Here is a 23,147-nt window from a genome sequence, read left to right as displayed (position 1 = left end):
AAAGGTGGCGTGATCCAGAGGGAGGGGGAGGGGGATGGAGAGGCACCTGGGAAAGCAGTGACATGGAAGTTGTTGACATTTCTTAGCGTCGCTACTAGTAGGGGTTAGTTCCTAGCAACGGCGCCACGAAAATGCCATGTTGGTATGTCTTAACATTTATAGAAGGATCTACAAGCACACGGATATACCGGTGTAGCATTTCACCCGGAAGTATTCAGGGTATCGTTATTTATATTTTCCCAAGGGATGGCTAGGTTGTGTAAAATTTATTTACTAGTTTCATAACCATGACACATATGAAGTAAGATGAAGACCACTGACTATACATGGGTAAGTGATAAATAAAGAATAATTCGAGGTAATGTGACACACACAGAATAGGCAACTCTCGTGAATAAAGAATAAACAAGCAATCCTAAGGTTAGTGGGAGCATAGGCACAGAGTCCTAGTATACTATTCATATTAGCAGATAAGTTACGTTAGCTACATGCTTAGAGCTACAGGTGCCGGGAAATTAGGGACACCGGAGAGAATGACCCGCACTGGAGAACATCTAGTCCTGTTTCATCTTTGCATGAACTCCTACACGATACCCGAACGTCGGGGAGTACACTAACCGAGAAGCAACTTCCCGGTGGACCGATAGGGCTGTCGCCACCTGCGGTCTACCCCAGTCACACCGTGGAGCACCGTCATATTTGAAGGATCCCGCATACCCGGGCACCATGCCCGCATATGAGGTCACTACCCTAGCACCCCCGGGTCCCCCACCCTTCGGATGGACATGTAAGATGCTAAGGCAAGCCCGAAAGCACAATGAACCGATATCCTTACCCAGATCATCTGGTCTAAGCAAGCAACTAATATAACTTGATAAAGCACAGATCAAGGCTAAGCAAGCTACGAACATAGCAAGATAACCAAGAACGAACTCAATATGAATAGCACAACGAAAGTCGGAATACAAAGCCATACCAGAGGCCAAGGATTGCTCGCCGACCCCGAGGACGACTGGATTCGCTAAGGAGATGAAGTACTAGCCTAGCTCTAATGTCTGTTTTTGTGGAGCTGTAGGTCGCTCAATGTGTATAATTCCTCACCAAGGCTTTTTATTGTGCGTTTCTTCCTCAACCTATCTCTAATGTCTGTTTTTGTGGAGCTGTAGGTATGGAGGATTTGAAGGCATACCTACTTCTCATATTTTGCTAAGTCAAAGACCGGATCCAAAGGAGAAACAAGTCATAAACCTTCATAAAGATGTGCAAGTGTGTGGATATTTTTGGTGGGTGGTGTATGAACTCCTTTTGTATGCACCATCTCTCCTTTTTCTCTCTTTTTGGATAAGGGGCTATCTTTTCTTTTTTTTTTGACATGGCTAAGCATGTGGCATACCTTCTTTGGGTATGCATCTTTTATTTTCTCATAGCCCCATATCCTTGACATGTTTTTGAGAGATATGTTATACATGGACTTGGAGTTTTATTTTGTGGATGGGTGAAATTTTGCTCACTTCTAGTGTAGAAGCATAGCATGTGGTGGAAACGTGTACGTGATCTTGATCATGGGAGTATGAAATGAATCTCACTAAGGGCCACAATAATTTGACAAAGCTCAATAAGATAACAAGTTGCATATGTGGAAGATTTTGTAATGAAAAACAACATATGGCTTTGGATATGAATTTTCATATCATCGAGGAACTTTATTATATTTTTGTGTTTCCAAAAATTAAATACTCCGGATGTCAAGTATCACATAAGAGAAGATCATAGCAACTCTACTTAACCATATCATAGCTCACAACAATTTAGATTTGGTTCATGCTTTTTGCTTTTTGCTACCCTCAAGTTTCAAGTTTAAGGTTTGAACATTTTAAGCCAACAAACCCAAAACTAGGTAGAGCATAAAGTTGTAACTAAGCATATGAAGAAAATTAACAGAACAACGATTTATCATCTCAACAAGGAAAACTTACATCATGCTTACTATACATATTAAAAGAAATATTTTTTCTATTTTCTAAGTTTTTGCAAGTTTTTATTTGTTTTTAGTTATGCAAATTTTTATGGGTTTTCTGATTTTGTAAATTTTTGTAGGTTTCATGCAAGGTTATAAAAGTAGTAAAGATAAATGATACAAGTTACCTCTCATGGGGGTCCGCCCCCAAACTAGCTTCAGGCTTACTACGGCTGACCGGAGTTGAAACCCGTCCAGCGGCAGCATGCCCTCCACTCGTCCTGTTGCTGCAACTGCGACTGCTCCATGTCGAGGATCCTTTTGCCAGTGTGATGCTGCCATGCTTGGGTAGAATCGATGTGTTGGTTCAGCGTCTCCTGTATGTTGTCGCCCTGCACCCGCAGCTCACCTAAATGATGGGTGATGGCACCGAAACCTCGGGACGAGGACGTCCGTCTGATGAGGTTCGGGGCTCCACCGGAGCTGGAACTTGTGGATAAGCGGCTTGGTGCCTGCCGTGTCCACTCCTCTGTGCTAGCACTGTGCCATGACGAACCACCGGCCTCATGTTGATGTGAGTGATGTGGATGCTGAGGCGGTGGTGTCGGATCTGCCTCTCTTCTGGTCCTGCTTCTTGTCATACTGCCAGGCAAACCAGAAGATCTATGCCTACGACCTCCTTCTCGTGGAGCGAGAGAGATGGTTAGCGAATGACAATTATACAAATGGAACTCCGCATTGGGCAGCAGAATCTCATTTGTATAGCCCAAGTAAAAGAAAATCAAAGAATCATTCAGGCCTTTCTTGAGTGTGTGACCTTGGATCAAATAAGCCTCATCGATATACGTACGGTCGCCCTCAATGAAAGGAATAGAATTCCCCTCTAAGGCACCAATACGTGTAGTGATACGAGTAATCAAAGAAGTGCATTCAATAGGACCCGTAATCTTGAAATTCGAAAGCCATTGCTTAACCAAAACTTGTGTGGGGGGAGATTTTGATCTTGTTGACCATGGCATAAAGAATGAGCAACTCATCGTTGCGCACGGATCGGACATCATCTCTTGGAAAGAGAGTGATGGTTAACCACTTGTGCATCAACTGAAGAGTTGGATTATGAATATCGCCGCACCGAGGTACGAACTTGCCATGGACAACTTGACCCGAAATCTGGCCCCAAAATTCATGACGATTTAAACCGCGGCAAGCTCGATCGAGAGAAATCGACCAGCGTTTGTTGAAATCGAGGTGGCCGGCAAAAGTTTTCCAAGAAAGCAAATACTCTTTCTCGAAAAGTCGAAAATAAACCCCGTTTTCCACCTCCCGAAGAGTGCCAAGAAATTGGATGGTGAGGAGTCGAGAACCATACTCCTCAATGGAAACGAAATTATCCCATTCAACTGCATGCCAAACGTTAGAGAATTCTTCGTACATACCTGTTTTGATGAGGAGGTCCGGATCGAATGCTCGGGTGTGGACGAAGCTTCTGTTCTTGAGGATGGTGTAGCCTTGTCGTTCATGATCATCTCGCAAGTCGAGGTACGGTGCATCTTCTGCATCAATCTCTATGACCTCAGCTTGCGGTTCGGCTTGCATCTCTTCATATTATTCTTCTTCCTCATAGTTCATCGTGATTGGTGTAGGTGTAGGTTCGGGTGTGTACGAGCTTGAGCCACCCCGAGAATGGGATGAACTTCCACCCATCATCTTTTTGAGTGCGCCAGAGATCTTCCGCCCTAAGCCTTTCATGATGGAACAAAAATACGTGCAACTCGAAATGAGTTACGTTAGTGAAACCGAAATGAATGTTCTTACCCGCGAGTTGCTCCTTCTTTCTTGCAGCAAAGAAATGAGAGAGAGAGGTCTCTTGAAATCAAATCTTGAGCAAAAATCCAATGAAATCCTGAGAGCAAAGTTTGAGAGAGTTTGAGAGGGAGTGAGTGAATGAGAGTTGAGTGTGAGAGCTCAACACCCACTTCTCGGCCTCTATTTAAAGAGAGAATGCCTAGGCACAACAGCTAGGAGCTGAACACAATGATCACTAGCCGTTGGAAAAAAGTGGCAGGGAGCCGTTGCTAGGTGGGGTCGGCCGACCCTAGGGTTCGGCCGGCCCCCCTGTGGGCCCACTGGCTGACAGCCAGGGCCCAGGGGCTCCCTAACGGCTATAAGTTTTGAAATTTTGGGTGCCCGACCAAACTTTGCTTCGAAAGATATTCAAAATTATTTTTCAAAGGATTTTCATGCTCGGAAATATTTTTTTGGATTAAAAAAATAGAAAAAGTGCTAGAAAAATTTCTAGCTTGCAATGATGTTTTCAAAATTCAAATATGCAGTGGGAGAAATCGAAAAAGTCGAGAAAAGTAAAATGATGGAAAATAAATATGAGATACGTACCGATTTACCTTCGGCAAGGGCTCGTCGTTTTGAGTCTGACGAGCGGGACCTTTCTCTTGCTGTGATTACCACTGCTCGGCTCATCTTGGAGAATTAGACGAGGACGAGCTTGCGACCTTACGCCACACCTTCTTTGCACGTCCTCTTTTGGATCGTGTGGTCGTAGGTACTTCCGGCTGGGATTCAGGTGCACCCCAGAGTGCCTGCCCTTCGTCATTCTTCGGGGGATTGTACCTGCCTGCATGGTTAGTGCGGAAAGTCTGCCGGAGAAGGTTGCCCCACCCGGTAGACACCATATTTGCAGTTTCAATGGGAGATTCGGGTTGCCCCGGAATCTTCCCGGACTCAGAAACAGGAACAGCAGCAACGATTTGAGCAAGTTGTGTTTCTATTATTTTGTTGAAACTTAATTGATTTTTAAGAGTAGAAGAAAGAGTTTCAACTTTTGCATTTATGTCTTCTAAAATATTATCATTGGCAACAAGCTTTTTGTTTAAAGATTCATTTATTTTAGCTTGGCCAAAAACAAGATCTCTCAAGGAGGGTTGGTTCGAATTAAAATTCGAATTGAAATTTGAGTTAAAATTGTTACCTCCTCTTTGGAATGGTGGGCGTGCCTGACTCCACCCCTAGCCTCCTTGTGGACGGAACCTGGTGTTATTGTTGTTGATGTAGGCTGCATCTTCTCGAGTCTCGGGGCAGCCATTCCCCGAGTGTCTACCGTCAACACAAACCTTGCACGTAAAGTACGAGTTTATGGCATGGACGGGAACATGCATCTGTGGTCGGTTCCCTTCATCAAGCTTTTTCAGTAGGAGGTCCAGCTTGGCGACGAGCATGTCTGTCTTCTTGACGGTATGCATTCCGCCCTTGGTTCTAGGCTGGGAACGCTCCTCGTTCCAGCCCTGGTTGGAGACCATCTTTTCAATTAAGGCTGTAGCCTTGGCAATTGTAAGGTCAAGATAGGCTCCTCCAGCAGCTGCATCGAGATGGGCTCTAGATGTTGTCGTTAGGCCGTTGTAGAAGCTTTGGAGTACGAGCCACTCGTCCATCCCATGATGAGTACAGGCGAGTATGTATTCTTACAATCTCTCCCAAGCTTCTGGGATGGATTCCATCCATGTCTGCTAGAAACTTGAAATTCTTTCTCGTAGGGCATTTGTTTTGCCCAACGGAAAGAATTTAGCGAGGAACGCTGTGGAACATTTGTACCACGTGCTGATGGCTTCCTTGTTCTGATAAAACCACTGTTTCGCCTTCCCCGGGAGGGAGAAAGGAGGGAGAAAGGAAACAGGCGGAGCCTGATGGCATCAGCCGTAACGCCCCGTATGGTTACGGTCTTGACGAGCTCCACAAAATTCTGGAGATGGGCATTGGCGTCCTCATTCGGCATGCCACAGAATGGGGTAGCCTGCACCATGTTAATGAGGTTGAACTTCAGCTCAAAGTTCATGTCCCCAACATCAACGTTGGGTCCAGTTGCCACATTGGCAGCTGAGGGGACGAAGAAGTCACGGAGAGTCTTCTCAACCATGGGTTCGGTGATCGTTGATGGTGCTTGGAAGGCTGGCTCGCTTGTCGACTGCGAGATCGGAGGAGGGACGACGCGAGGTTGGGCCCTTCTCACGAGCTTCTCGGGATTTTCAACAAAGTTTGTCGGCAAGGAGAAACCAGACATACACTACCCTATTTTCATCCAATCAGGAGAAAATAAAAAGATAAATTAGCCTGTATAAGCAGTAGGTACCTCTTACTTATATTGCCATGTTTATGTACTTAGTAAATATCTTTACACCTAGTGCCATCACCGGCAACAGCGCCAGAAATGCTTGTTGACATTTCTTAGCGTCGCCACTAGGAGGGGTTAGTTCCTAGCAACGACGCCACAGAAATGCCGTGTTGGTATGTCTTAATGTTTACAGAAGGATCCGCAAGCGCACGGATATACCGTTGTAGCATTTCACCTGGAAGTATTTAGGGTATCGTTATTTATATTTTCCCAAGGGATGGCTAGGTTGTGTCAAGTTTATTTACTAGTTTCATAACCATGACACGTATGAAGTAAGATGAAGACCACTGACTATACAAGGGTAAGTGATAAATAAAAGATAATCCGGGGTAATGTGACACACACAGAACAGCCAACTCTCGTGAATAAAGAATAAACAAGCAATTCTAAGGTTAGTGGGAGCATAGGCACAGATTCCTAGTATACTATTCATGTTAGCAGATAAGTTACGTTAACTACATGCTTAGAGCTGCAGGTGCCGGGAAATTAGGGACACCGGGGAGAATGACCCGCACTGGAGAACATCTAGTCTCGTTTCATCTTTGCATGAACTACTACACAATACCCGTACGTCGGGGAGTACGCTAACCGAGAAGCAGCTTCCCGGCGGACCGACAGGGCTGTCACCACCTACGGTCTACCCCAGTCACACCGTAGAGCACCGTCATATTCGAAGAATCCCGCATACCCGGGCACCATGCCCGCATACGAGGTCACTACCCTAGCACCCCCGGGTCCCCCACCCTTCGGATGGACAAGTAAGATGCTAAGGCAAGCCCGAAACCACAAAGAACCAATATCCTTACCCAGATCATCCGGTCTAAGCAAGCAACTAATATAACTTGATAAAGCACAGATCAAGGCTAAGCAAGCTACGAACATAGCAAAATAACCAAGAACGAACTCAATATGAATAGCATAACGAAAGTCGGAATATAAAGCCATACCCAGTGTTAGCCTAAACGTTAAACATTGAACAGTCGGTCACTGACCGTGTAGCAAATAGTCGAAATACACGGCCATTTAAATGGCCATATAAATGGTGAAAATGGGTTTATACGGCTTTACACGGCTAACCGGCCTACACGGCTACCCATCGAGTAGCGTTTACACGCCGTGTAAATGGTGTAAACGGCCGTGTAGGCGAACAGTGGCCATACCAGAGGCCGAGGATTGCTCGCTGACCCTAAGGATGACTGGATTCACTAAAGAGATGAAGTACTAGCCTAGCTCCACTACCCTAAAGAGTACAAGTCACAAATGTGAGTGAGAAAGAGGCCTTCAAGTGGTGTGTGTGGTGAGAGTGGTGGGAGGCCCATTTATATAGTGCTTGAGGTCGATTCCCGCCATCTCCTTGTATGGAAACATGCCAAACCGCCATTAGGAGGATAAGATTAGGATTCCCGCCAAAAATCAGCGGGAAACCCTGACATGTGGGGTCGGCCGACCCCCTCTTGCCGTCTTTGGCCACTGTCGTTCTCTGATACTCTGCCTGGTGGGTCCTGATGTCAGATGGTCGGTGCCGGGGCTTGGTTGGTCGGTTTGGTCTGGTTTATGGGCCTCCTTTTGCATGTGTTATGCAGGACGCGATCATTTGCGACTTTGTGTGCGTATTCATCGTGTTTTCTTCTTATTCCGGACTTGTGCTCCTGAAATCATAGATCTTCAAAAACAACTGTGGAGCTTAGTTAGTGATACAAATATGTGAGTAAGAGGTATAATTTTTCTTCTTTTATGAGCATAGTTGACGGTTATATTTCGCATTTAACGACCGTCAACAGAAGTCCCGGAGGAGGATGTCCTGGAAAGCTTCCCCCGGCCTGACAGGGGGCACGAACCTCGCCGAGTGTGCCGAAGCCCTTGGGGTCGCAAGCGGCGGTCTCTGGCGCGACGCCGGCGAGGGTTGGAGGGCGTCGGGGGCTGGGAGGAGTGGTGGTGGCGCCGGCGCTAGGTGCGCCAGAGCCGGGAGGCTCCGTCTCGCAAGAGGCGAGAGGAGTCATCTCTTCTGTCGCGCACCATGTCGGTATCTTTGACGAGTGAAGGAGCGGGGATGACTAGCAGTGTAGCGAGGGAGTGGTATTTTTATGAGTCTTTTGGATCCAGTTTTAAGAGATGTTTCTACTTTTCTAGTTAGCCAAGGTATGATAGCTAGGCTATTAGATGTGCTCTGCCTTTTGAGCTTACCAAAAAAAATTTGGGAAAAAACTCATCTCCAATAATTCCCAATAATTAGTTAAAATAATGAATTCCTGCCACATCATTGATTTGTGGGGCCACCTATTGAGTTTTTCACGTCAACATTCAACAAACGCTGCTGCTCCGATCCAGCCTCACCCGATGACAACGCACCTGAATCCTGAAGGAAGAAGAAAACAGCGGCTGCACAGTCCTGTTGTCGTGCATCCCGTTGATCCAACATCGAAAGAAAGGTCAATATTGCCCTACACCGATTGAGTTGGTACAGTATACTTTTGATCGAAAAAAGTTATTAGTCCAGCATCCTTGGGCGCGTTTGGTTTCATGTGAAATCAGGATTTCACGAAAAGACAAACTTCCGCATGGAGTACTAAATGAGGTCTATTTGTAAAAAAATTTAGAGATGAGTGTAATATTTCGAGACGAATCTAATGACAATAATTAATTAATGATTTGCTACAGTTTCGCGAAATTTTTTCAGCTTTAACCAACACAGCCCTTATCCGTCCGTTGTCAATAGTACCCACCCAGTACGTTCTCACAGCCTCACAGTACAGGCGACCTTGACAGCACAGGACACATTCGCTGCTCATAAGCAAAAGCAAGCATGAAAGCACGGTGCAGCTCATTGTGCCACGTTGAGCAACTGATTTCCACTTGTACAGTGTTGACGAGCTGTGGCAACAGGAATCGGCAAGCAGTCAGCCAGTCAGGCGTCATTCCAATTTCGCTATACGGCTAAATCCTAAATGGCACTACGTACAGCGTAGTAAGTGAATATTACATTTTCTTCTACATAGAAACTAGTCTGAAAACTAAGTATTGAAAAACTAACATCTAAATGAATATTATTTATTGCACCACAAGAGTATACTACATCGTCGTTTATACTTGATGACCTCGCCGTACAAAAGCCCGATTTCATACATACGCTTCCGTTTTTACTCTACTGCATAGGCAGACGGCAGCAGCCTGGGCTCCGGCCGGACCATCAACGGCACGGCGCGCTGCAGGGTGAGCCCGTAGGCCTCCTCCATGTCCAGCTTGTCGGCGGTCATGCCGTCGGCGAGGTGCCAGTCCAGCGCGTGCACCAGCGCGGCCGTCATGAGCGTCACCATGCGCAGGCCCCAGCTGAGGCCCGCGCAGATCCTCCGGCCGGCGCCGAACGGGATGAGCTCGAAGTCGCTCCCTTTGACGTCGACGCCGTCGTGCGAGCCGCCGGGGAGGAACCGGTCCGGCCTGAACTCGAGCGGCTCGGGCCATGCGTCCGGGTCGCGGGAGATCGCCCAGACGTTCACGAGCAGCGTGGCGCCCCGCGGGATGCGGTAGCCGTCCACCTCGCACTCCTCGGCGGCGACGCGCGGCAGCGACAGCGGCGTGGACGGGTGCAGCCTGAAGGTCTCCTTGACGACGGCCGCCAGGTAGGTGAGGCGCGGGAGGTCGGCCTCGGAGACGAGGCGGCCGCGGCCGACGACGGCGTCGACCTCCTGCTGCGCCTTGGCGAGGACGTCCGGGTGCCGGATGAGCTCGGCCAGCGCCCACTCCACCGTGCTGGACGTCGTGTCCGTCCCAGCAGTGAACAGGTTCTGCCCACGAAAACGACGAACAAGCAAATCAGCAGCCGGTCCCATCAAGATTCAAGATTCGTGATCAATCGAGAGCACTCACGAGGAGAAGCGCTTTGATGTCGGTCTCGTTGATCGTGCCGTCCTCGCCGTCGGCGAGCGGCTGCCGGTCCCGCATCCTGGCCAGGAGCACGCTGAGCAGGTCCTTGCCTTCCTCGGCGGCCTGCCTCTCCCTGATGATCCGGTCCATCATGTCGTCGTAGCGGCGGTGCAGGCGCTTCATCCTGGCGACGACGCCCTGCGGGTCGAGCCAGGCCAGCGCGGGCACGAAGTCCCCGACGTTGAAGACGCCGGCGAGCTGCATGAGCTCGACCACCATGTCCTTGAACTCCCTGCTGGCGCCCTCCCCGCCGTCGGCCGCGAAGACGCGGCGCCCCACCGTGGCCCGGGCGAGCGTGTTGGTGGCGCAGACGTTGGCCACCTGCCCCAGCGCCACCCCCGCGGCGGCGCGCGAGGTCCCCGACCATGAGCGCGACCTCGCCCTCCCTGACGGCGCGCAGGTCGTCGAGCGCCCGGGCGGAGAAGAGGTGGAGCGCGCAGAGCTTGCGCAGCGCGCGCCAGCGCGCGCCGTAGGGCGCGAAGACGAGGTCCTGGTAGTTGTAGGCGACGTGCTCGGCGCCCGAGTTGGGCGGGCGGCTGCTGAAGTTGGCGTCGTGGGCGCGGAGGAAGCGCGCGGCCACGGGCGCCGACGCGGCCACCACGACCTCGGCGCTGCCGAAGCGGAGGCGGAAGAGCGGGCCGTGCTCCCGCGCCAGGTCGCGCATGGTGTGGTGCGGCTTGGCGCCGAGCTGCGGCAGGTTGCCCAGCACCGGCCACCCCCGCGGCCCCGGCGGTAGCGGGCGCTGCTTCCCGCCGCGGCCGCGGAGGAGGAGGAGGAGGCAGGCGGCGACGGCCACGGCCACGGCCATGGAGCCGAGCAGCAGCGGGACGGGCAGCGCCATGTCCATGGCCGGTCTGGCTGGCCGTCGGGTCGCGCAGGCACGGGCGTGGCGGGTGTGGGCTTGGAACGAGGAGCAGCAGCGGGTGGTTGCATATAAGCAGCGCAGCACCCGGGCCGGGTGCCGCACCGAAAACAGGAAGCCGTCGCTTGCACCTACCCCCAAAACAAGAGCGATCAGGTAGACAAACCTGCTAGAAGAGGAAGTAGCTCCGGTGCCACGATTTGGTTGTTCTGGGGGCGGCTGGGCCGCACGTAGCAGCTACCCTCCCAACCACTGCGCCGTGCGCACGGGCCGCTCGTTCCAGCTACCACTGTTCGGTTACTATCACACCCGGAGCCACGGTACGGTACTGCTTAGGTGGAACGAGATCCTCTACCATCACGCCCACTGATGGCTCTCTGCAGTCACGCGCATCCGGTCCATCCGCTCGCATCCTATGGTGACCAGCGCATACCAGCTCCTTTCCTTCACGTATTGGGCTTCGGCTCAACACAACACGGCCCAAACTCCACGGAGCCATCGGCTGCTAGTATTTTTGGCGCGAGTACTCCTATTTTTGGCGCGACGGCGCCTCTTTCTGGTGCAAGCGCGACGGCGCCGGATGCAACGGCGAGTCTTGAGGGCGGCGGTCGCCTGCAGCGATCTCGTTTGCCATCGTGGAAGCACCAGGTGTGTTAATCTTCCTCCTCCTATGTACTGATCCCTCCATTCTTCTTGCATTTCATTTGATCGACCCATTAAATTTGCTGCCTAACTCTTTCCCTGGCCCCTCATTAGATTCTGTGTTCCTACAACAAAAAGAAATCTGCATATATGAGATGGAAGCAAATAGGTGTGTACTGTCACGGTTGTTTATTTTTCCCATGAGATCAGATAGATTTTAGTTGTTTAAAGTACCACCAAATTATTTTGTTTCATTGTAGGGAGGGTTTGCTGTCTGGTTTGCTGCCGCAAGTTGGCATGGAGTTCAATACTGTAGAAGAGGCTTGGATGTTTGAACTAGCTATGGAGGTCAAAAAAGATTTGAGGTTAGAAAAAGGTTCTCAAATAAAAGAAAGTCCGAGGGAAGGTTAGGTCCTGCAGATATGTTTGTGCAAATGAAAGGAAGATAAAAGGAATCATCTAACAGAGTGTCCAAGAGCTGAAACTATAAAAGGGATCATCTAACAGTTGACACTGATGCTTTGCTAGAGAGCAATACAACATTCTGTGCTTTTCAGTGACAACTTGCAATGTATACAATTTGCAGGAACATTTGTGCATTCCAGTGATAATTTTCAAGCCATACATTTTGCAGAATTTTTCTCATTCCTATACAATCACAACTTGCTCAAATTGCTAGCACCTGCACAATTTACAAAACACAATGCTTCTTCAAGATTTGCAGAACATGGCTTCTTTCTAGCTTCTTCAAGGTTGAGTTTCGAGCTTCTTCAAGCTTGAGCTTTGCGGCCGCGCTCGGGGTGGTTTGGTGACTCTGTGCCCATGCTCTGCAGCTGGAGCTCACACGCCGGTGGTCTCTACCTCGTCCGTGGTGGAGTGACATGTCGGCAACAAGACTGGATCTCACCGTCGAGGAGCCCAGGCACAACGCCGCCCCTGGCGCAGCAGCCGCGGGACCGGCAGGCGAACCGGCTGATGGCTCCGTGGAGTTTGGGCCGTGCTGTGTTGAGCTGAAGCCCAATACGTGAAGGAAAGGAGCTGGTATGCGCTGGTCACCATAGGATGCGAGCGGACGGACCGGATGCGCGTGACTGCAGAGAGCCATCAGTGGGCGTGATGGCGTGATAAAATAAAGAGCTATAGTGGCATGTGCAACTGCAAGTTACTTTTGCAGCCGTTGTGCATTTGATGCGTGTACAACCATCGATAACCAAAAACTCGTCTTGGGTGGTTCTACTCTACTCGTATCAATTACCAACTGTCGCAGTTTGAACCGCGTCAAGTTTCTATAGGGTAACCACAAAACATCATATTGACCCAGCGATGCTAGGACATTAAATCCCTTTGGAGCCAAATTATAATTTCCTCTACGCTACTACGAATCTGGTTGTGTTAAATAAGAAGGGACGTTAGATGCAATGATCATGCCGTTGTCATACAAGTTTGAGCGGAGCAAATAATACGGATCCAATTCGAGCAAAGCTAGTTTTTTTAGATTACACAGAACAACTAAGACACTCATAATGCACGCACACTCATACCTCTATGAATACACATACGCAAACCCTACCCTTATGAGCATTTTCGAAGACTGAACCGGCAAATCTTCGAGATTGACGAAGTCACCACAGGCGCCTCGCTTTCGACGGAAACGTCGCCTACCATTGAATGCACAACGCCGTTAAATCCCAAAATATTCGCTTCCATGAAGAGTCGAACCCAGAACCTCAGGTGCTACCGAGACTTTTGTAACCACTAGGCTACAGTGAGTGCGAGGCTGAACTCTTCAAATGGGCTGGGTCATAGATATTTGGAACGAGAGGATTAAATAGATATTTGGAACGAGAGGATTAAAGAAAAAAAAAGTCCTTCCGACCTTCCTAAACTATTGTCATTATTCGATTTACCTTCTTCAACTAGAAAACTTGATGTTTGTGCTTCTTGAACTATTGAAACTAGCCAATTTACCTATCTAGATGGTTTTCAAAGATATCATGGGTTGATGTGGCACCGCGCCAGCTGTCCTACATGACACCATGTCAACCATAAGAGAGGTAAATTGAACTTTCACGATAGTTCAGGGAGATCTCTAGAACTTTAAAAAAAATTGTAGAAATATTTTTAAGAAAATGCATATATTTTTTTCTAAAGCAAATATACATTAAAATACCAAAATATTATTTAACATTATAACATCATAGAGAGTTTATTTTAAGTCAAAATATATGAATCACCGTGCAAATTTAAAAGATGATTAATTAAATCCAACTCCTAGCTAATTAATCTATGCCTGTTCGATAATTAATATCCATAAATCTTCGCACTAAAAGGGCGAGTTTTAGTGCCCCTCTCCTCACCGCCACCAGTTGCCCCTGCCGTTTCCATACCATGACTGTCTAGTCTGGGTCGTCCTCGCCGCCTACTTTAGCGACCAACAGACCACAAAGTAGGGTTCACCTTACCGTTTGCACTGTAGATTTTACCGTTTTTACTGTAGCGGTAATCGTTTTTTAACTTTTGTATTTTTAAATTTTGAATCGGAAAACACCGGTTACCGCTACCGGTAAGTGTTGCCGCCAAGTAGCGGTAACGGTAAAAATCACCAGTAACCGACGATTTACCGCCAGTAAGGTGAACGCCGCCACAAACCACTACTAGTCACGCCACGCCTCGCTATGGGTGCGCGCTAGCCCAGGTATACCCGGGCGCCACCATGCAGATTGCGGTGAGGGCCCCGACCTTCGGAATCACGTATCCCAGCGTGTGCCATGCTCTGTTCTACGTACAGGGAAGGAAGGAAAAAAAATAGAAGTTTTTATAGGGTTTCAATACAATTCGACGATTTATCTGAATAACAGTGCATAATACCGATGCACAAGGAACATGGAAAGAAATATCTATGATTTTTTATTTAAAAGAATATGTCTATAATTTTATAATATTGAATATAGTATTTTTTTAATACACATTTATTCTAGAAAAAATATTTAGATTTCTATATATAATATTTTTCACATTTTTTATAAAGCCTAATGAATCTCACTGAACTATCGTGAAAGTTCAATTTACCTCCATCTTGGCTACGTGGTGCCGCGTACGACAGCTAGTATGGCACTGCGTCGGCTAAAAGCACTTTGAAAACTGTCTATGGATGTAATTGGCTGATTTTAATAATTCGAGGAGCATAAACATCCGGTTAATCCGGTTTTTTTATTGAATGAGGTAAATCAAATAATGACAATAGTTGAGGGAGGTTGGAAGAACTTTTTCTAGAATTAAAAGAAGATGGAAGAAGGATGCAGAATTCTTGGGCCCAAATTCAGGAGGGCAGATATTTGGAGTCGAATTGGGGCCCGTCTCAGCCCGCGACCATTAGGCGGCGGGTGGTTGCCGGGCCGAACCGACCACACCAAAAAGAAAAGCGCGATGAGGCGGACGGCGTCGATGCTGTTCAGCGGCCACGCCGGCGCCGGCCGCCGGGGCATCCCGCAGGCTCTCGCCGACGTGCTGGTCTGCCCCCTCTCCAAGAAGCCTCTCAGGTAGGCAAGCGGGCCAGAAAAGGTGGCGTCGGTCTCCCCTTTGGGCCCCGTGCTCCGCTCTGCGCATCTTCTCCATTGATCCCTCCACGCTTACTGAAGTGCCTGCGCGAATCCTTTCGCTGAGCAGGTACTGCGAGGCCAGCGGGTCCCTGGTCAGCGACGCCGTCGGCGTGTCCTTCCCGGTGAGTCCTGTTCGCCCCTCCGCCGTTCCGGCTTCCTGCTTTGTGTACGTATGCCGGCAATCTGTTTGTTGTATTGCCTGAGTAAAAGAAAGCGTTCATGAAAGGAGAGAGAATAATGGGTTTCTAGCACTAGCGAGTGGCTGCAAACCAAACCTAGGAATCAGCCAATGTTTGGGGCCCTGTATTTTGTCAGCTCAGAGTGGAATTCATTTCAGCATGTTCAGGTCTTGCGTAGCATTTTCAGACCCAATTGGGAACGAAATTTAGTGGTTCTCTTTCCAGAACCAAGTGTTACTGCTACAAGTATCTTTGTGGGTCGACATGAGCTTATTGGGGTCGTCGGGGTAAACTTAATAGGAAGTGTGGGAAATCAAATGATCAGGGTGCACGCACCAAGTGGCTCATAATCAACTGATCACAATTGGAAAAATGGGGAACAGATAAATGATTTGCATCGATTTTATACTTTTTATGCTTAGACAAAAACTTGAACTGCGCAAATGGTGGAATCTATGAAGGTGCTGTTTCCAAACATTTCAAATCATTTCTTATTGCGTAAGGCCTTGTTCGGTTCGGCCCGGAACGGCCCGGAATGCGGCCTGTTCCGGTCGGATGGACATGGCCCGATTCCAAGCAAGGTGGGACTTGGATGGGCCGTTCGTTTCGGCCTGGCTTGGAATGAAAACTGGGCCGGTTTGCATTTTTTTCTCACTTTTTGGCCCGGAATGGATCCACTTCTAAGCTCCTCCGGATCGGATCCAAGGCAGGAACGGAACTAAGGCAAGGATTGAGTGAAACAATGGGATTCACTTGATCCGCTTCCGGAATGGTTCCTGGCCTGTATCGGTTCCAGAGCGGCTGAACAAGGCCTAAATCTTCTATCTTGCACCCCTCTTTAACTGTATATTAACATTTGGTCCCGGCACTAGTAATGTTGTTGATAATTTTTTCTTAACTCTTATTTTGTGCTCATGCTGACTCTAGATAGAAGATGGGATTCCTTGCCTTGTTCCGAAAGATGGGATGTTGCTTGAGGACAACTCCGAGAAATCAGAACAAGAGCCCAGCCCAGCAATCTAATCATTCTTTACCAAGAAGACATCGTTGGTTGTAATACCTGAGATATCGCTCATTTCCAATTAGTGTTCGTTGTAATGGTTGGCGTTTTTTGCCTTGCTCAGTGTAATGAAGTGGATACATGATTGTTGTTGTTCACATGAAAAGGCTATATTCTTTCATCTTGAATAACATTAATGCATAAAAGTTCGACAATAAGTTGGTTCTTTTCGGCCTTCCGGTTTCAAATTGCCTTTTACCTTATCCTAATAATTAAGAGTTAAAAAATCCACCATGCTCAAGGGTTAGAAATTACTTTTTTGAGACCAAATATTTAAATTAAGAATAAAATTAGTAAATAATTAATCTGGTTTAAATAAAATTTTGAGACCAAATAGCTAAATAATGAATCTATTTCAGAATAAAATCTGCCTTCATCCCCCCTCCCAAAAAAAGTCATTCTAATTTTATCGTTAGTCAAACCTTTTTGAGTTTGGTCAAATTTATAACAAAAATTATCAAAATTTAATCAAAAGTTGGTCATGCAATTGAAAACAGTTGAACTGGCCGTTTTTCATCGCAGCCATTTTGGTGTTTCCGTGAACGGTGAACCCCAAGCAACTAATGATGAGGGAGTTGAGACCTGTTCTGGCAACAGAGCGAGGCATTCCACTAATTATATGGAAAGCTAAGGAAACTGTGGTAAAAACAAACTTACCGTGGATTAAATTTGGATGAAATTACAGTACAAGACCATGCTAAAACAGTGTACCTTTTTTTTGTGCGATAGAAAACAGTCAACTTTGAGTGGTACACATACATATCCATTCATTGTGAAACAGAAAGACAATGAGAATGGAGTGGCGTAGCACTAAACTCCTATAGCGAAAACTAGGCAATGCCGTTCCAACACTGGTCAAATGCTCGGTCGCAGTACATAACCAATTAACAGGTCAGCAAGTTGTAGCAACTCATCATATCTTCAGCTAGCTCAGCCTAGTTAGGAGGCTGGAGGCAACCCTCCAGATGAAGGGATCCTTAGATCCGATGCCATTTCCCGCCGACCCGAGTTAAGAATGACATTTGTCCAATTCGACGATCGGTGCACAATCCTTGAGGGTATGCGATCGCTGTCCTCACCTCCAGACGCCTCATACCCGCCACTTGTTGACCTTGAAAGCGCAATGCTTTTCTGAGCAGTGGATGCTGAAGCTGCAAGTGACATGAAGCTACGAAGTTTGTCTGCTCCTGACATTGAGACACGGAAGGGATGAAGATCAGGTGAGTCCAGGCTACTCTCTGGTGATGAAGTAAGGTTGAGGTTCCTGATGGATGATGCAATGCTTGGTTGGAAGACACTCCTTGCTTCATGCTGCAATGGGGCCAAACTACCAAGTGTTTCAATGGCCATGTCGCTCAAGTTGCTATCAGTTCCACTTGCAGATGTCCTTCCACAGACATCAGGAGATTGTTCAGGTAGTAACACCCTACTTTTGTCAGGCTTAGGAACCTCCCCGCGTCTTGTGATTGGCTGAAGAACTTTGGATTTCCTTTTGGCCTCTGCAGCAGCCTTTGATACTTCCTCAGCGTTAAGGCGAGCCAGTGTCCAGGGACTGATTTTTACAGGAAGTTTTCTTTTGGTTCCTTCATCTTCCTTTGTCTTCTTGCCCATGGAATTCTGTGGCATGTGCGGATGAGAGACATACTGCAGAAAAATAGCATGAGCATTGAGTATCCACAAGATATTAAAGGACAAGGAAAGCCAGTAACTGTGTACATGCTGAGTGTGATCTCACAAGGGGGAGCTGTTGTTTCCATCCCTCATTTGTTAGCACCATTTCTTCCAGTACCCCTATTTTGTTTTCCCCTCATTTTTTGTCATTTTAGGTTCAATTCCATCAGACATCAGTCAGTACTACTTTCAAATTACATAATACATATCAAGGAGGTACTGGATATGAGGCAGTCTCTAGTCAGTCAATGGGTTTGGTATTCAGCACAACCTTTATCGTGCTTTTGCTCAATTGCTAAGCCAGATATGTGCAATGCTGGCGATGGCAAAAATGACAATGCATGCAAAGGAAGAGTAGCAACAAAGAGAAATACAGCGTATATACTACATGGCATCAACATGGTCTCTGATGTGCCATTTTAACCATACTTGTTTATATGGAAGTGATAGTAAAAGGTTGTAGACTTATTATACTACAGAAATTTTTGTGACAAATCAAATGGTACCATTTCCACATGACCAGTCCAAATAATCTTAAATCATCTGCGATATTGGTCAAAGTTATTGAAATCTGGTTACATGCTTCCTAGATATCATATTTTTACAAATTGAGGAGGTAATAAGAACAGTCCACCCTAGATGCCAATCCAAAAAAAAAAAAAATTGAGCGCCCATGCCTGAGCACATTTTTCACTGAGTGAGGAGAAATTTTTTTTACAAAGTCAAGACACCGCTAACAAAAGTTCATGGTTCCTGATCGCGTAAGTAGAAAAAACAATTACATAACAAACGATGCGCGACCTGGCGTAAGATCTAGCAAAACAAGAAAAGACTCGAGCGGCTTGTAACAGGGGTGGGGGAAGGGTTGTGAGGGGTGGCGGCACGGGGGGTCACTCAATCTCACTCCCAACGTCATGTAGCAGGGAGCCTTGAAGAATTATTTGGAGGGCTTGAGGTAGCATAGAAAGTTCGAATCGAAAAATTTAATGGTAGTTATAGAAGTAGAAGATCACATGAAGCAAACAATAATCAGAACCAAGTTGGGTAGATATGAAACCAAACAAGATCCACATGAAGTCTCTACACAGCATTTAAAAAAATGCAGCCTTTGTATTCTGTATACTTGTCATGGTAGATTTACATGGTAGCAGCGCATACCTGATCTTCAAGAAGTAATCTTGGTGGAGTACACCATGCCCCACGATGAAGAGGACCAACAGAGCTAGTAGTACTAAATCCAGTGACAGAGCTAATGATGGACATTTGTGGGCTCTGGTGCTCAACATGTTCTTGCTGTTCTTCCTGCTCACGCAAAGCTACAATGTAGTCGTATGTGCTGATTCCCTGCATCCATGTGGATAAGAACTCCACAATCAGCTTGCAACATTAATTGCGTTCCACAACAAACTAGGAAGTTTAGCGTTCTAAATCTCCTCAAGGGTTTAACTTCAAAAGCAGAAGATGTATTTAATTTATGCCTTTTAATTTCTTCTTTTTTATCAAGCATCAAATGCATCTGACTAGCACGGTTTGGACACTATCTGCAGATTTACCAACAAGAGCAAAGTGACTGGAGAAATAAGCCAATCAAAATCTTTAATTAATACAGCTATTGTTATGGAAATTTAGAAACTACAGTGAAATATGTATTTTTAAGTGAAAATAGATATATATTTTTTATTACATGCAGTGGCTATATCTGACACCAAGGAAATGTAGAGATTGTAAATGACATGGCCTTCTAGTTTCTCAAATTTAGCATGCACAGGGTAATTAGATGGTCAGTAATGGTTCTCGAACTCACTTTTTTTATAAGAAGAATGTGGAAGCACAAAAGTTGGGAGAGTGGTATTGTTGCAATCATTGCAAGTAAGGTACATGTTACCTGCGAAAGGAAATTTGTATCAGGGCCAAGTACAATGTGTTCTGAACTAATCAATTATACTGCGAACAAAATATTTTCACTTTTTTGTGTGTTGTAATACGCACTAGCAAGCACACGTGACATTTATATCGCACTTCTCAAAATCAAAACCTCTTTTCTTTTGTTTACATTTTAATACAGGCATTCCGTATAAACAAGTAAACAACACTATACATTGTGGCTCAGTGTCAACAGTGTAGGGAAACAGCAATTAACACATCAGCAAGGTTATTGCAGTGGTGGTAATCTGTGGTACTGACTACTAAGAGACTGTCAGCATTTCAAGAGAAATATATGTAAATAGAAGATACTCAAGAAGTTCTTTGTTGAAAAAACTCACCAAAACAACTACAAAAGCCGTCATCGAGAAGCTGCTTCCAAGGTTTGAGACGATCTGCCCAGAGAACTCCCCTCGCTTCATAAAGCAAAGAATCAAGACAAGTGCGCCGACCAACCACTGCATTATAAGCTGTCCGTGTACAAACCATGGAGACCCTGTCAATGATCAACTAGAATGAAAAGGATATGGGACAGCAATGCTGACTACATGCAGTGCCTACTGGATTCCGGGTTTTAAGTGTTTGTCTGTTACTAATAAGTACAAATACATAACCAACACTAATGTCTCATTGGGTAACTGTTTACAACCTAACACTCATCAAAGCTTTTGTGGTGGTTTGTAGTTACCAAGAGGACTGCTGAAGCCATCAGAATGAAGAATCTTTTGTAGTTTCTTTTCCCTATGCAATTGTTGAGCCACTGCATGATATCGAATACAAAACCTAAGAATACAATTTATTTACAGGAAAACCATGTTAAAAATCAGAATTAAGCAAACGAATCTTACCCTACAGTGGTCATCAAAGCCATCTACACACTTGTCACAAACTCTACAATGCTTACTGTGCTGCAAAACCTGGATGACATAATCATATAATTTATACTCAAATGCCAATTTCTTGTGGTTTTCAAAAGGCATGTGTCTATTTGTGAGCTAATTTAATTTTAGAATGGACTTAAGAGGAACATCAGACATGAGTGTCATAAGTTTAGCATTTAAATGAACAAGTTCCAACACTAAAATTGATTGGCAACAGAGACAAAACCCAGTCATATACCTCTGCCTCACATAAGCTGCAGAAAAACATGCCTTCTTCACTTCCATGTTGTTCTGAAGATTGATCATGTAAGTGGAAGCACATTTTGCATAAGCAAGAAAACGGGCTGCATATCAAGCAAAGAACTCCAGCAAATCCAGGGTGAGATGGTGCATCTTTTCCTTCAAAAATACTGCTTAATTTCTCGCTGTTATTAACAGCACTGCAACCATCGCTTAATGACTTCCCTTCTGGGCATTCATGATCAGAGTTTTCTTGAATTTTTGGGACCCTTTTCGATTTAAAATTGCCTGGATCACCAGGATCTGTTGCAGCACACCATACATATAACACGACAACACAGGTGATCTGTACAAGGGCTCAAAAATGGTTAATGAGCAAATACTAATGCAGAAGCAAGGATTAACTCAATTACAGCACGGAGACTTTGTTCTGAAAGTTCCATCAACAATAAGGAAAGATAGGAATTGTTGTATCTAAGCACTGAGTTCTCGAGACTACCACAAACATTTATACCACTCTTGTGTCAGGTAAATGAGATTTCCCAAATGTAAGCACATTACAGCTACTCAAAACTCTTGTTGAAATCCTGACGAGGAAACATTTTCTGGAATTCTATGTAAACAAGTTTTGTTACTAATTCCATAGTGGCTATTTAAAACCATGCGCCCATACATGTCGCGCTGACAAAAGCTGATATGATAAGACGAACACCCATTACTCAACTAACCGTCTAACGTATAGCATAATGAATACTATTTGTCCTTAATGTTTTTTTTGGGGGGTGGGGCAGGCAAAAAAAAAAGTTGGAGGAATGCAGATCTGAGCAATCCGAAGAAGAAGCGCATGCACTACTTGTTTCACTGAATCAAGGTGGTGATGCTCCTCACCAAAGGGGTGTAGAGGCCCACGACCACATACTGCAGCTTATCACCCCCTACAAACGGCACGAAGAAGACGTAGAAAGCGAAGCCTAGCGCCAGGAAGACCGCTATCGCCACCACCTGCGCCACTTGAACATATCAAGAACACGGCAGCAACAGCAAGGAAAGCACCATGGCTAGTTGGAACCTGGAAGAGCACCAAGCAAGAAAGCAGACCTGGAGAGGGTGGTAAGGCAGCTGCCACCCATGTCTCCTCATCGCCGAGGACGAAGCAAAGTAACCCCCTCTTCAGAAGTGGCGGCGCTCGTCGGAGCCGTCGGGGAGCACGGAATGCGAATGAGTCAAGGGGGTGCCATGGCTTCGTGGCCCCCCTTCTGTACCCTTTCTGCGCTCCTGCCGAGGACTCGTATTGGGCCTGTGTTAGTTGACTGTGTAAAGTTTTCAAAAAAATATTTTTCTATATTTAAAGTACTAAATATAGACTAATTATAAAATAAATTACAGAATTCGTCTGTAAATTGCGAGACGAATCTAATGAGACTAATTAATTCGTCATTAGACGTTGTTTACTGTAGTATTACTTAGTAATTTAGCGTCTAATTACGGCCTAATTAGGTTTATTAGATTCATCTCGCCATTTATAGACAAATTGTGCAATGTATTTTTTATTTCGTTTAGATTTAATTCTCCATGCAGATGTTAGAAAAAAATTTAAAATTTTGAAGTTTGCAACTAAACAAGAGGTGAATGTGGTTGATCCCTCTTGGACTTGCAGGAGTATTCAATGCTTTCAAGAAAAACTGCAGCAGTGATTCAGCACGCAGCTGCAGACGCGGCGCGGAGAGAGAGATAGAGACGATGACGAGGCCCGAGGGCGAGGGTCGAGCGAGGGAGCCTGGGAAGCATAGCTACTGTATGTCTGTAGTATATAGTCTGGCGCTGAATATTTTCTAGTATTAGGGTGAGAGAGAAGCCGACAAGCAGAGATTTGTGCCGTTCTGGTTATTTAACACAACAATGCTCGTTAAACGAGCCTCCCATGCGTCACCGAGATATTCTGTTTTGCTTTTCTCTAAAAAAGAATATTGAGGTACTCCCTTTGTCTCAAAATAAATGCAATTTTATGATTTCAAATTTGTCCAACAAA

General features: G+C 46.1%; 2 protein-coding genes, 1 long non-coding RNA gene, 1 other non-coding gene and 1 pseudogene across 8 annotated transcripts; 3 read left to right on the top strand and 2 right to left on the bottom strand.

The window, feature by feature from the left end:
* Positions 1–5,401: 5,401 nt before the first annotated feature.
* Positions 5,402–5,508, top strand: LOC120693571. Its single transcript, XR_005683033.1, has one exon. It is a non-coding gene; the product is annotated as a small nucleolar RNA R71 (small nucleolar RNA).
* A 3,650-nt stretch (positions 5,509–9,158) lies between these two features.
* LOC120692885 lies at positions 9,159–10,984 on the bottom strand (annotated as a pseudogene).
* Positions 10,985–11,244: 260 nt separating this feature from the next.
* On the top strand, positions 11,245–12,541 carry LOC120692886. 3 transcript variants are annotated; one of them, XR_005682773.1, is made up of 4 exons: positions 11,245–11,571; positions 11,680–11,734; positions 11,826–11,930; positions 12,290–12,541. It is a non-coding gene; the product is annotated as an uncharacterized LOC120692886 (long non-coding RNA). The 3 variants fall into 3 exon arrangements; XR_005682772.1 differs by having other exon boundaries at positions 12,282–12,539; XR_005682771.1 differs by lacking the exon at positions 12,290–12,541 and having other exon boundaries at positions 11,248–11,571; positions 11,826–12,201.
* Positions 12,542–14,913: 2,372 nt separating this feature from the next.
* LOC120692017 (UPF0434 protein Mmar10_2939-like) lies at positions 14,914–16,570 on the top strand. Its single transcript, XM_039975231.1, has 3 exons — positions 14,914–15,104; positions 15,232–15,286; positions 16,271–16,570. The coding sequence occupies exons 1-3, from the start codon at positions 14,992–14,994 to the stop codon at positions 16,364–16,366; spliced, it is 264 nt and encodes an 87-aa protein (XP_039831165.1). The 5' UTR covers positions 14,914–14,991; the 3' UTR covers positions 16,367–16,570.
* Positions 16,571–17,045: 475 nt separating this feature from the next.
* LOC120692016 (probable protein S-acyltransferase 22) lies at positions 17,046–22,376 on the bottom strand. Of its 3 annotated transcripts, XM_039975228.1 has the most exons (9): positions 22,217–22,376; positions 22,007–22,120; positions 21,117–21,464; positions 20,846–20,914; positions 20,686–20,757; positions 20,339–20,467; positions 19,879–19,959; positions 19,233–19,418; positions 17,048–18,047 (listed from the first exon to the last, which is right to left on the bottom strand). In XM_039975228.1, the coding sequence occupies exons 1-9, from the start codon at positions 22,256–22,258 to the stop codon at positions 17,343–17,345; spliced, it is 1,746 nt and encodes a 581-aa protein (XP_039831162.1). In that variant the 5' UTR covers positions 22,259–22,376; the 3' UTR covers positions 17,048–17,342. The 3 variants fall into 3 exon arrangements, with proteins under 3 accessions (XP_039831163.1, XP_039831162.1, XP_039831164.1); XM_039975229.1 differs by lacking the exon at positions 19,879–19,959 and having other exon boundaries at positions 17,046–18,047; XM_039975230.1 differs by lacking the exons at positions 20,686–20,757; positions 20,846–20,914.
* Positions 22,377–23,147: the final 771 nt, after the last annotated feature.

This window comes from Panicum virgatum, chromosome 9N (genome assembly GCF_016808335.1).
Source record: "Panicum virgatum strain AP13 chromosome 9N, P.virgatum_v5, whole genome shotgun sequence".
Lineage (NCBI taxonomy): Eukaryota > Viridiplantae > Streptophyta > Magnoliopsida > Poales > Poaceae > Panicum > Panicum virgatum.
The sequence above is the reverse complement of the archived record's forward strand: the minus strand, read 5'-3'. Positions and strand labels throughout refer to the sequence as shown.

Excerpts from the sequence above, each read along its gene's own strand:
- LOC120692017 (XM_039975231.1), top strand. The coding sequence starts at position 14,992 with ATGAGGCGGACGGCGTCGATGCTGTTCAGCGGCCACGCCGGCGCCGGC. Across the intron at positions 15,105-15,231 it reads CTCTCCAAGAAGCCTCTCAG|GTACTGCGAGGCCAGCGGGT; the intron begins GTAGGCAAGCGG and ends TTCGCTGAGCAG. Across the intron at positions 15,287-16,270 it reads CCGTCGGCGTGTCCTTCCCG|ATAGAAGATGGGATTCCTTG; the intron begins GTGAGTCCTGTT and ends TGCTGACTCTAG.
- LOC120692016 (XM_039975228.1), bottom strand. The coding sequence starts at position 22,258 with ATGAGGAGACATGGGTGGCAGCTGCCTTACCACCCTCTCCAG. Across the intron at positions 20,915-21,116 it reads GCAGCTTATGTGAGGCAGAG|GTTTTGCAGCACAGTAAGCA; the intron begins GTATATGACTGG and ends TATGTCATCCAG. Across the intron at positions 20,758-20,845 it reads GCTTTGATGACCACTGTAGG|TGGCTCAACAATTGCATAGG; the intron begins GTAAGATTCGTT and ends GATATCATGCAG.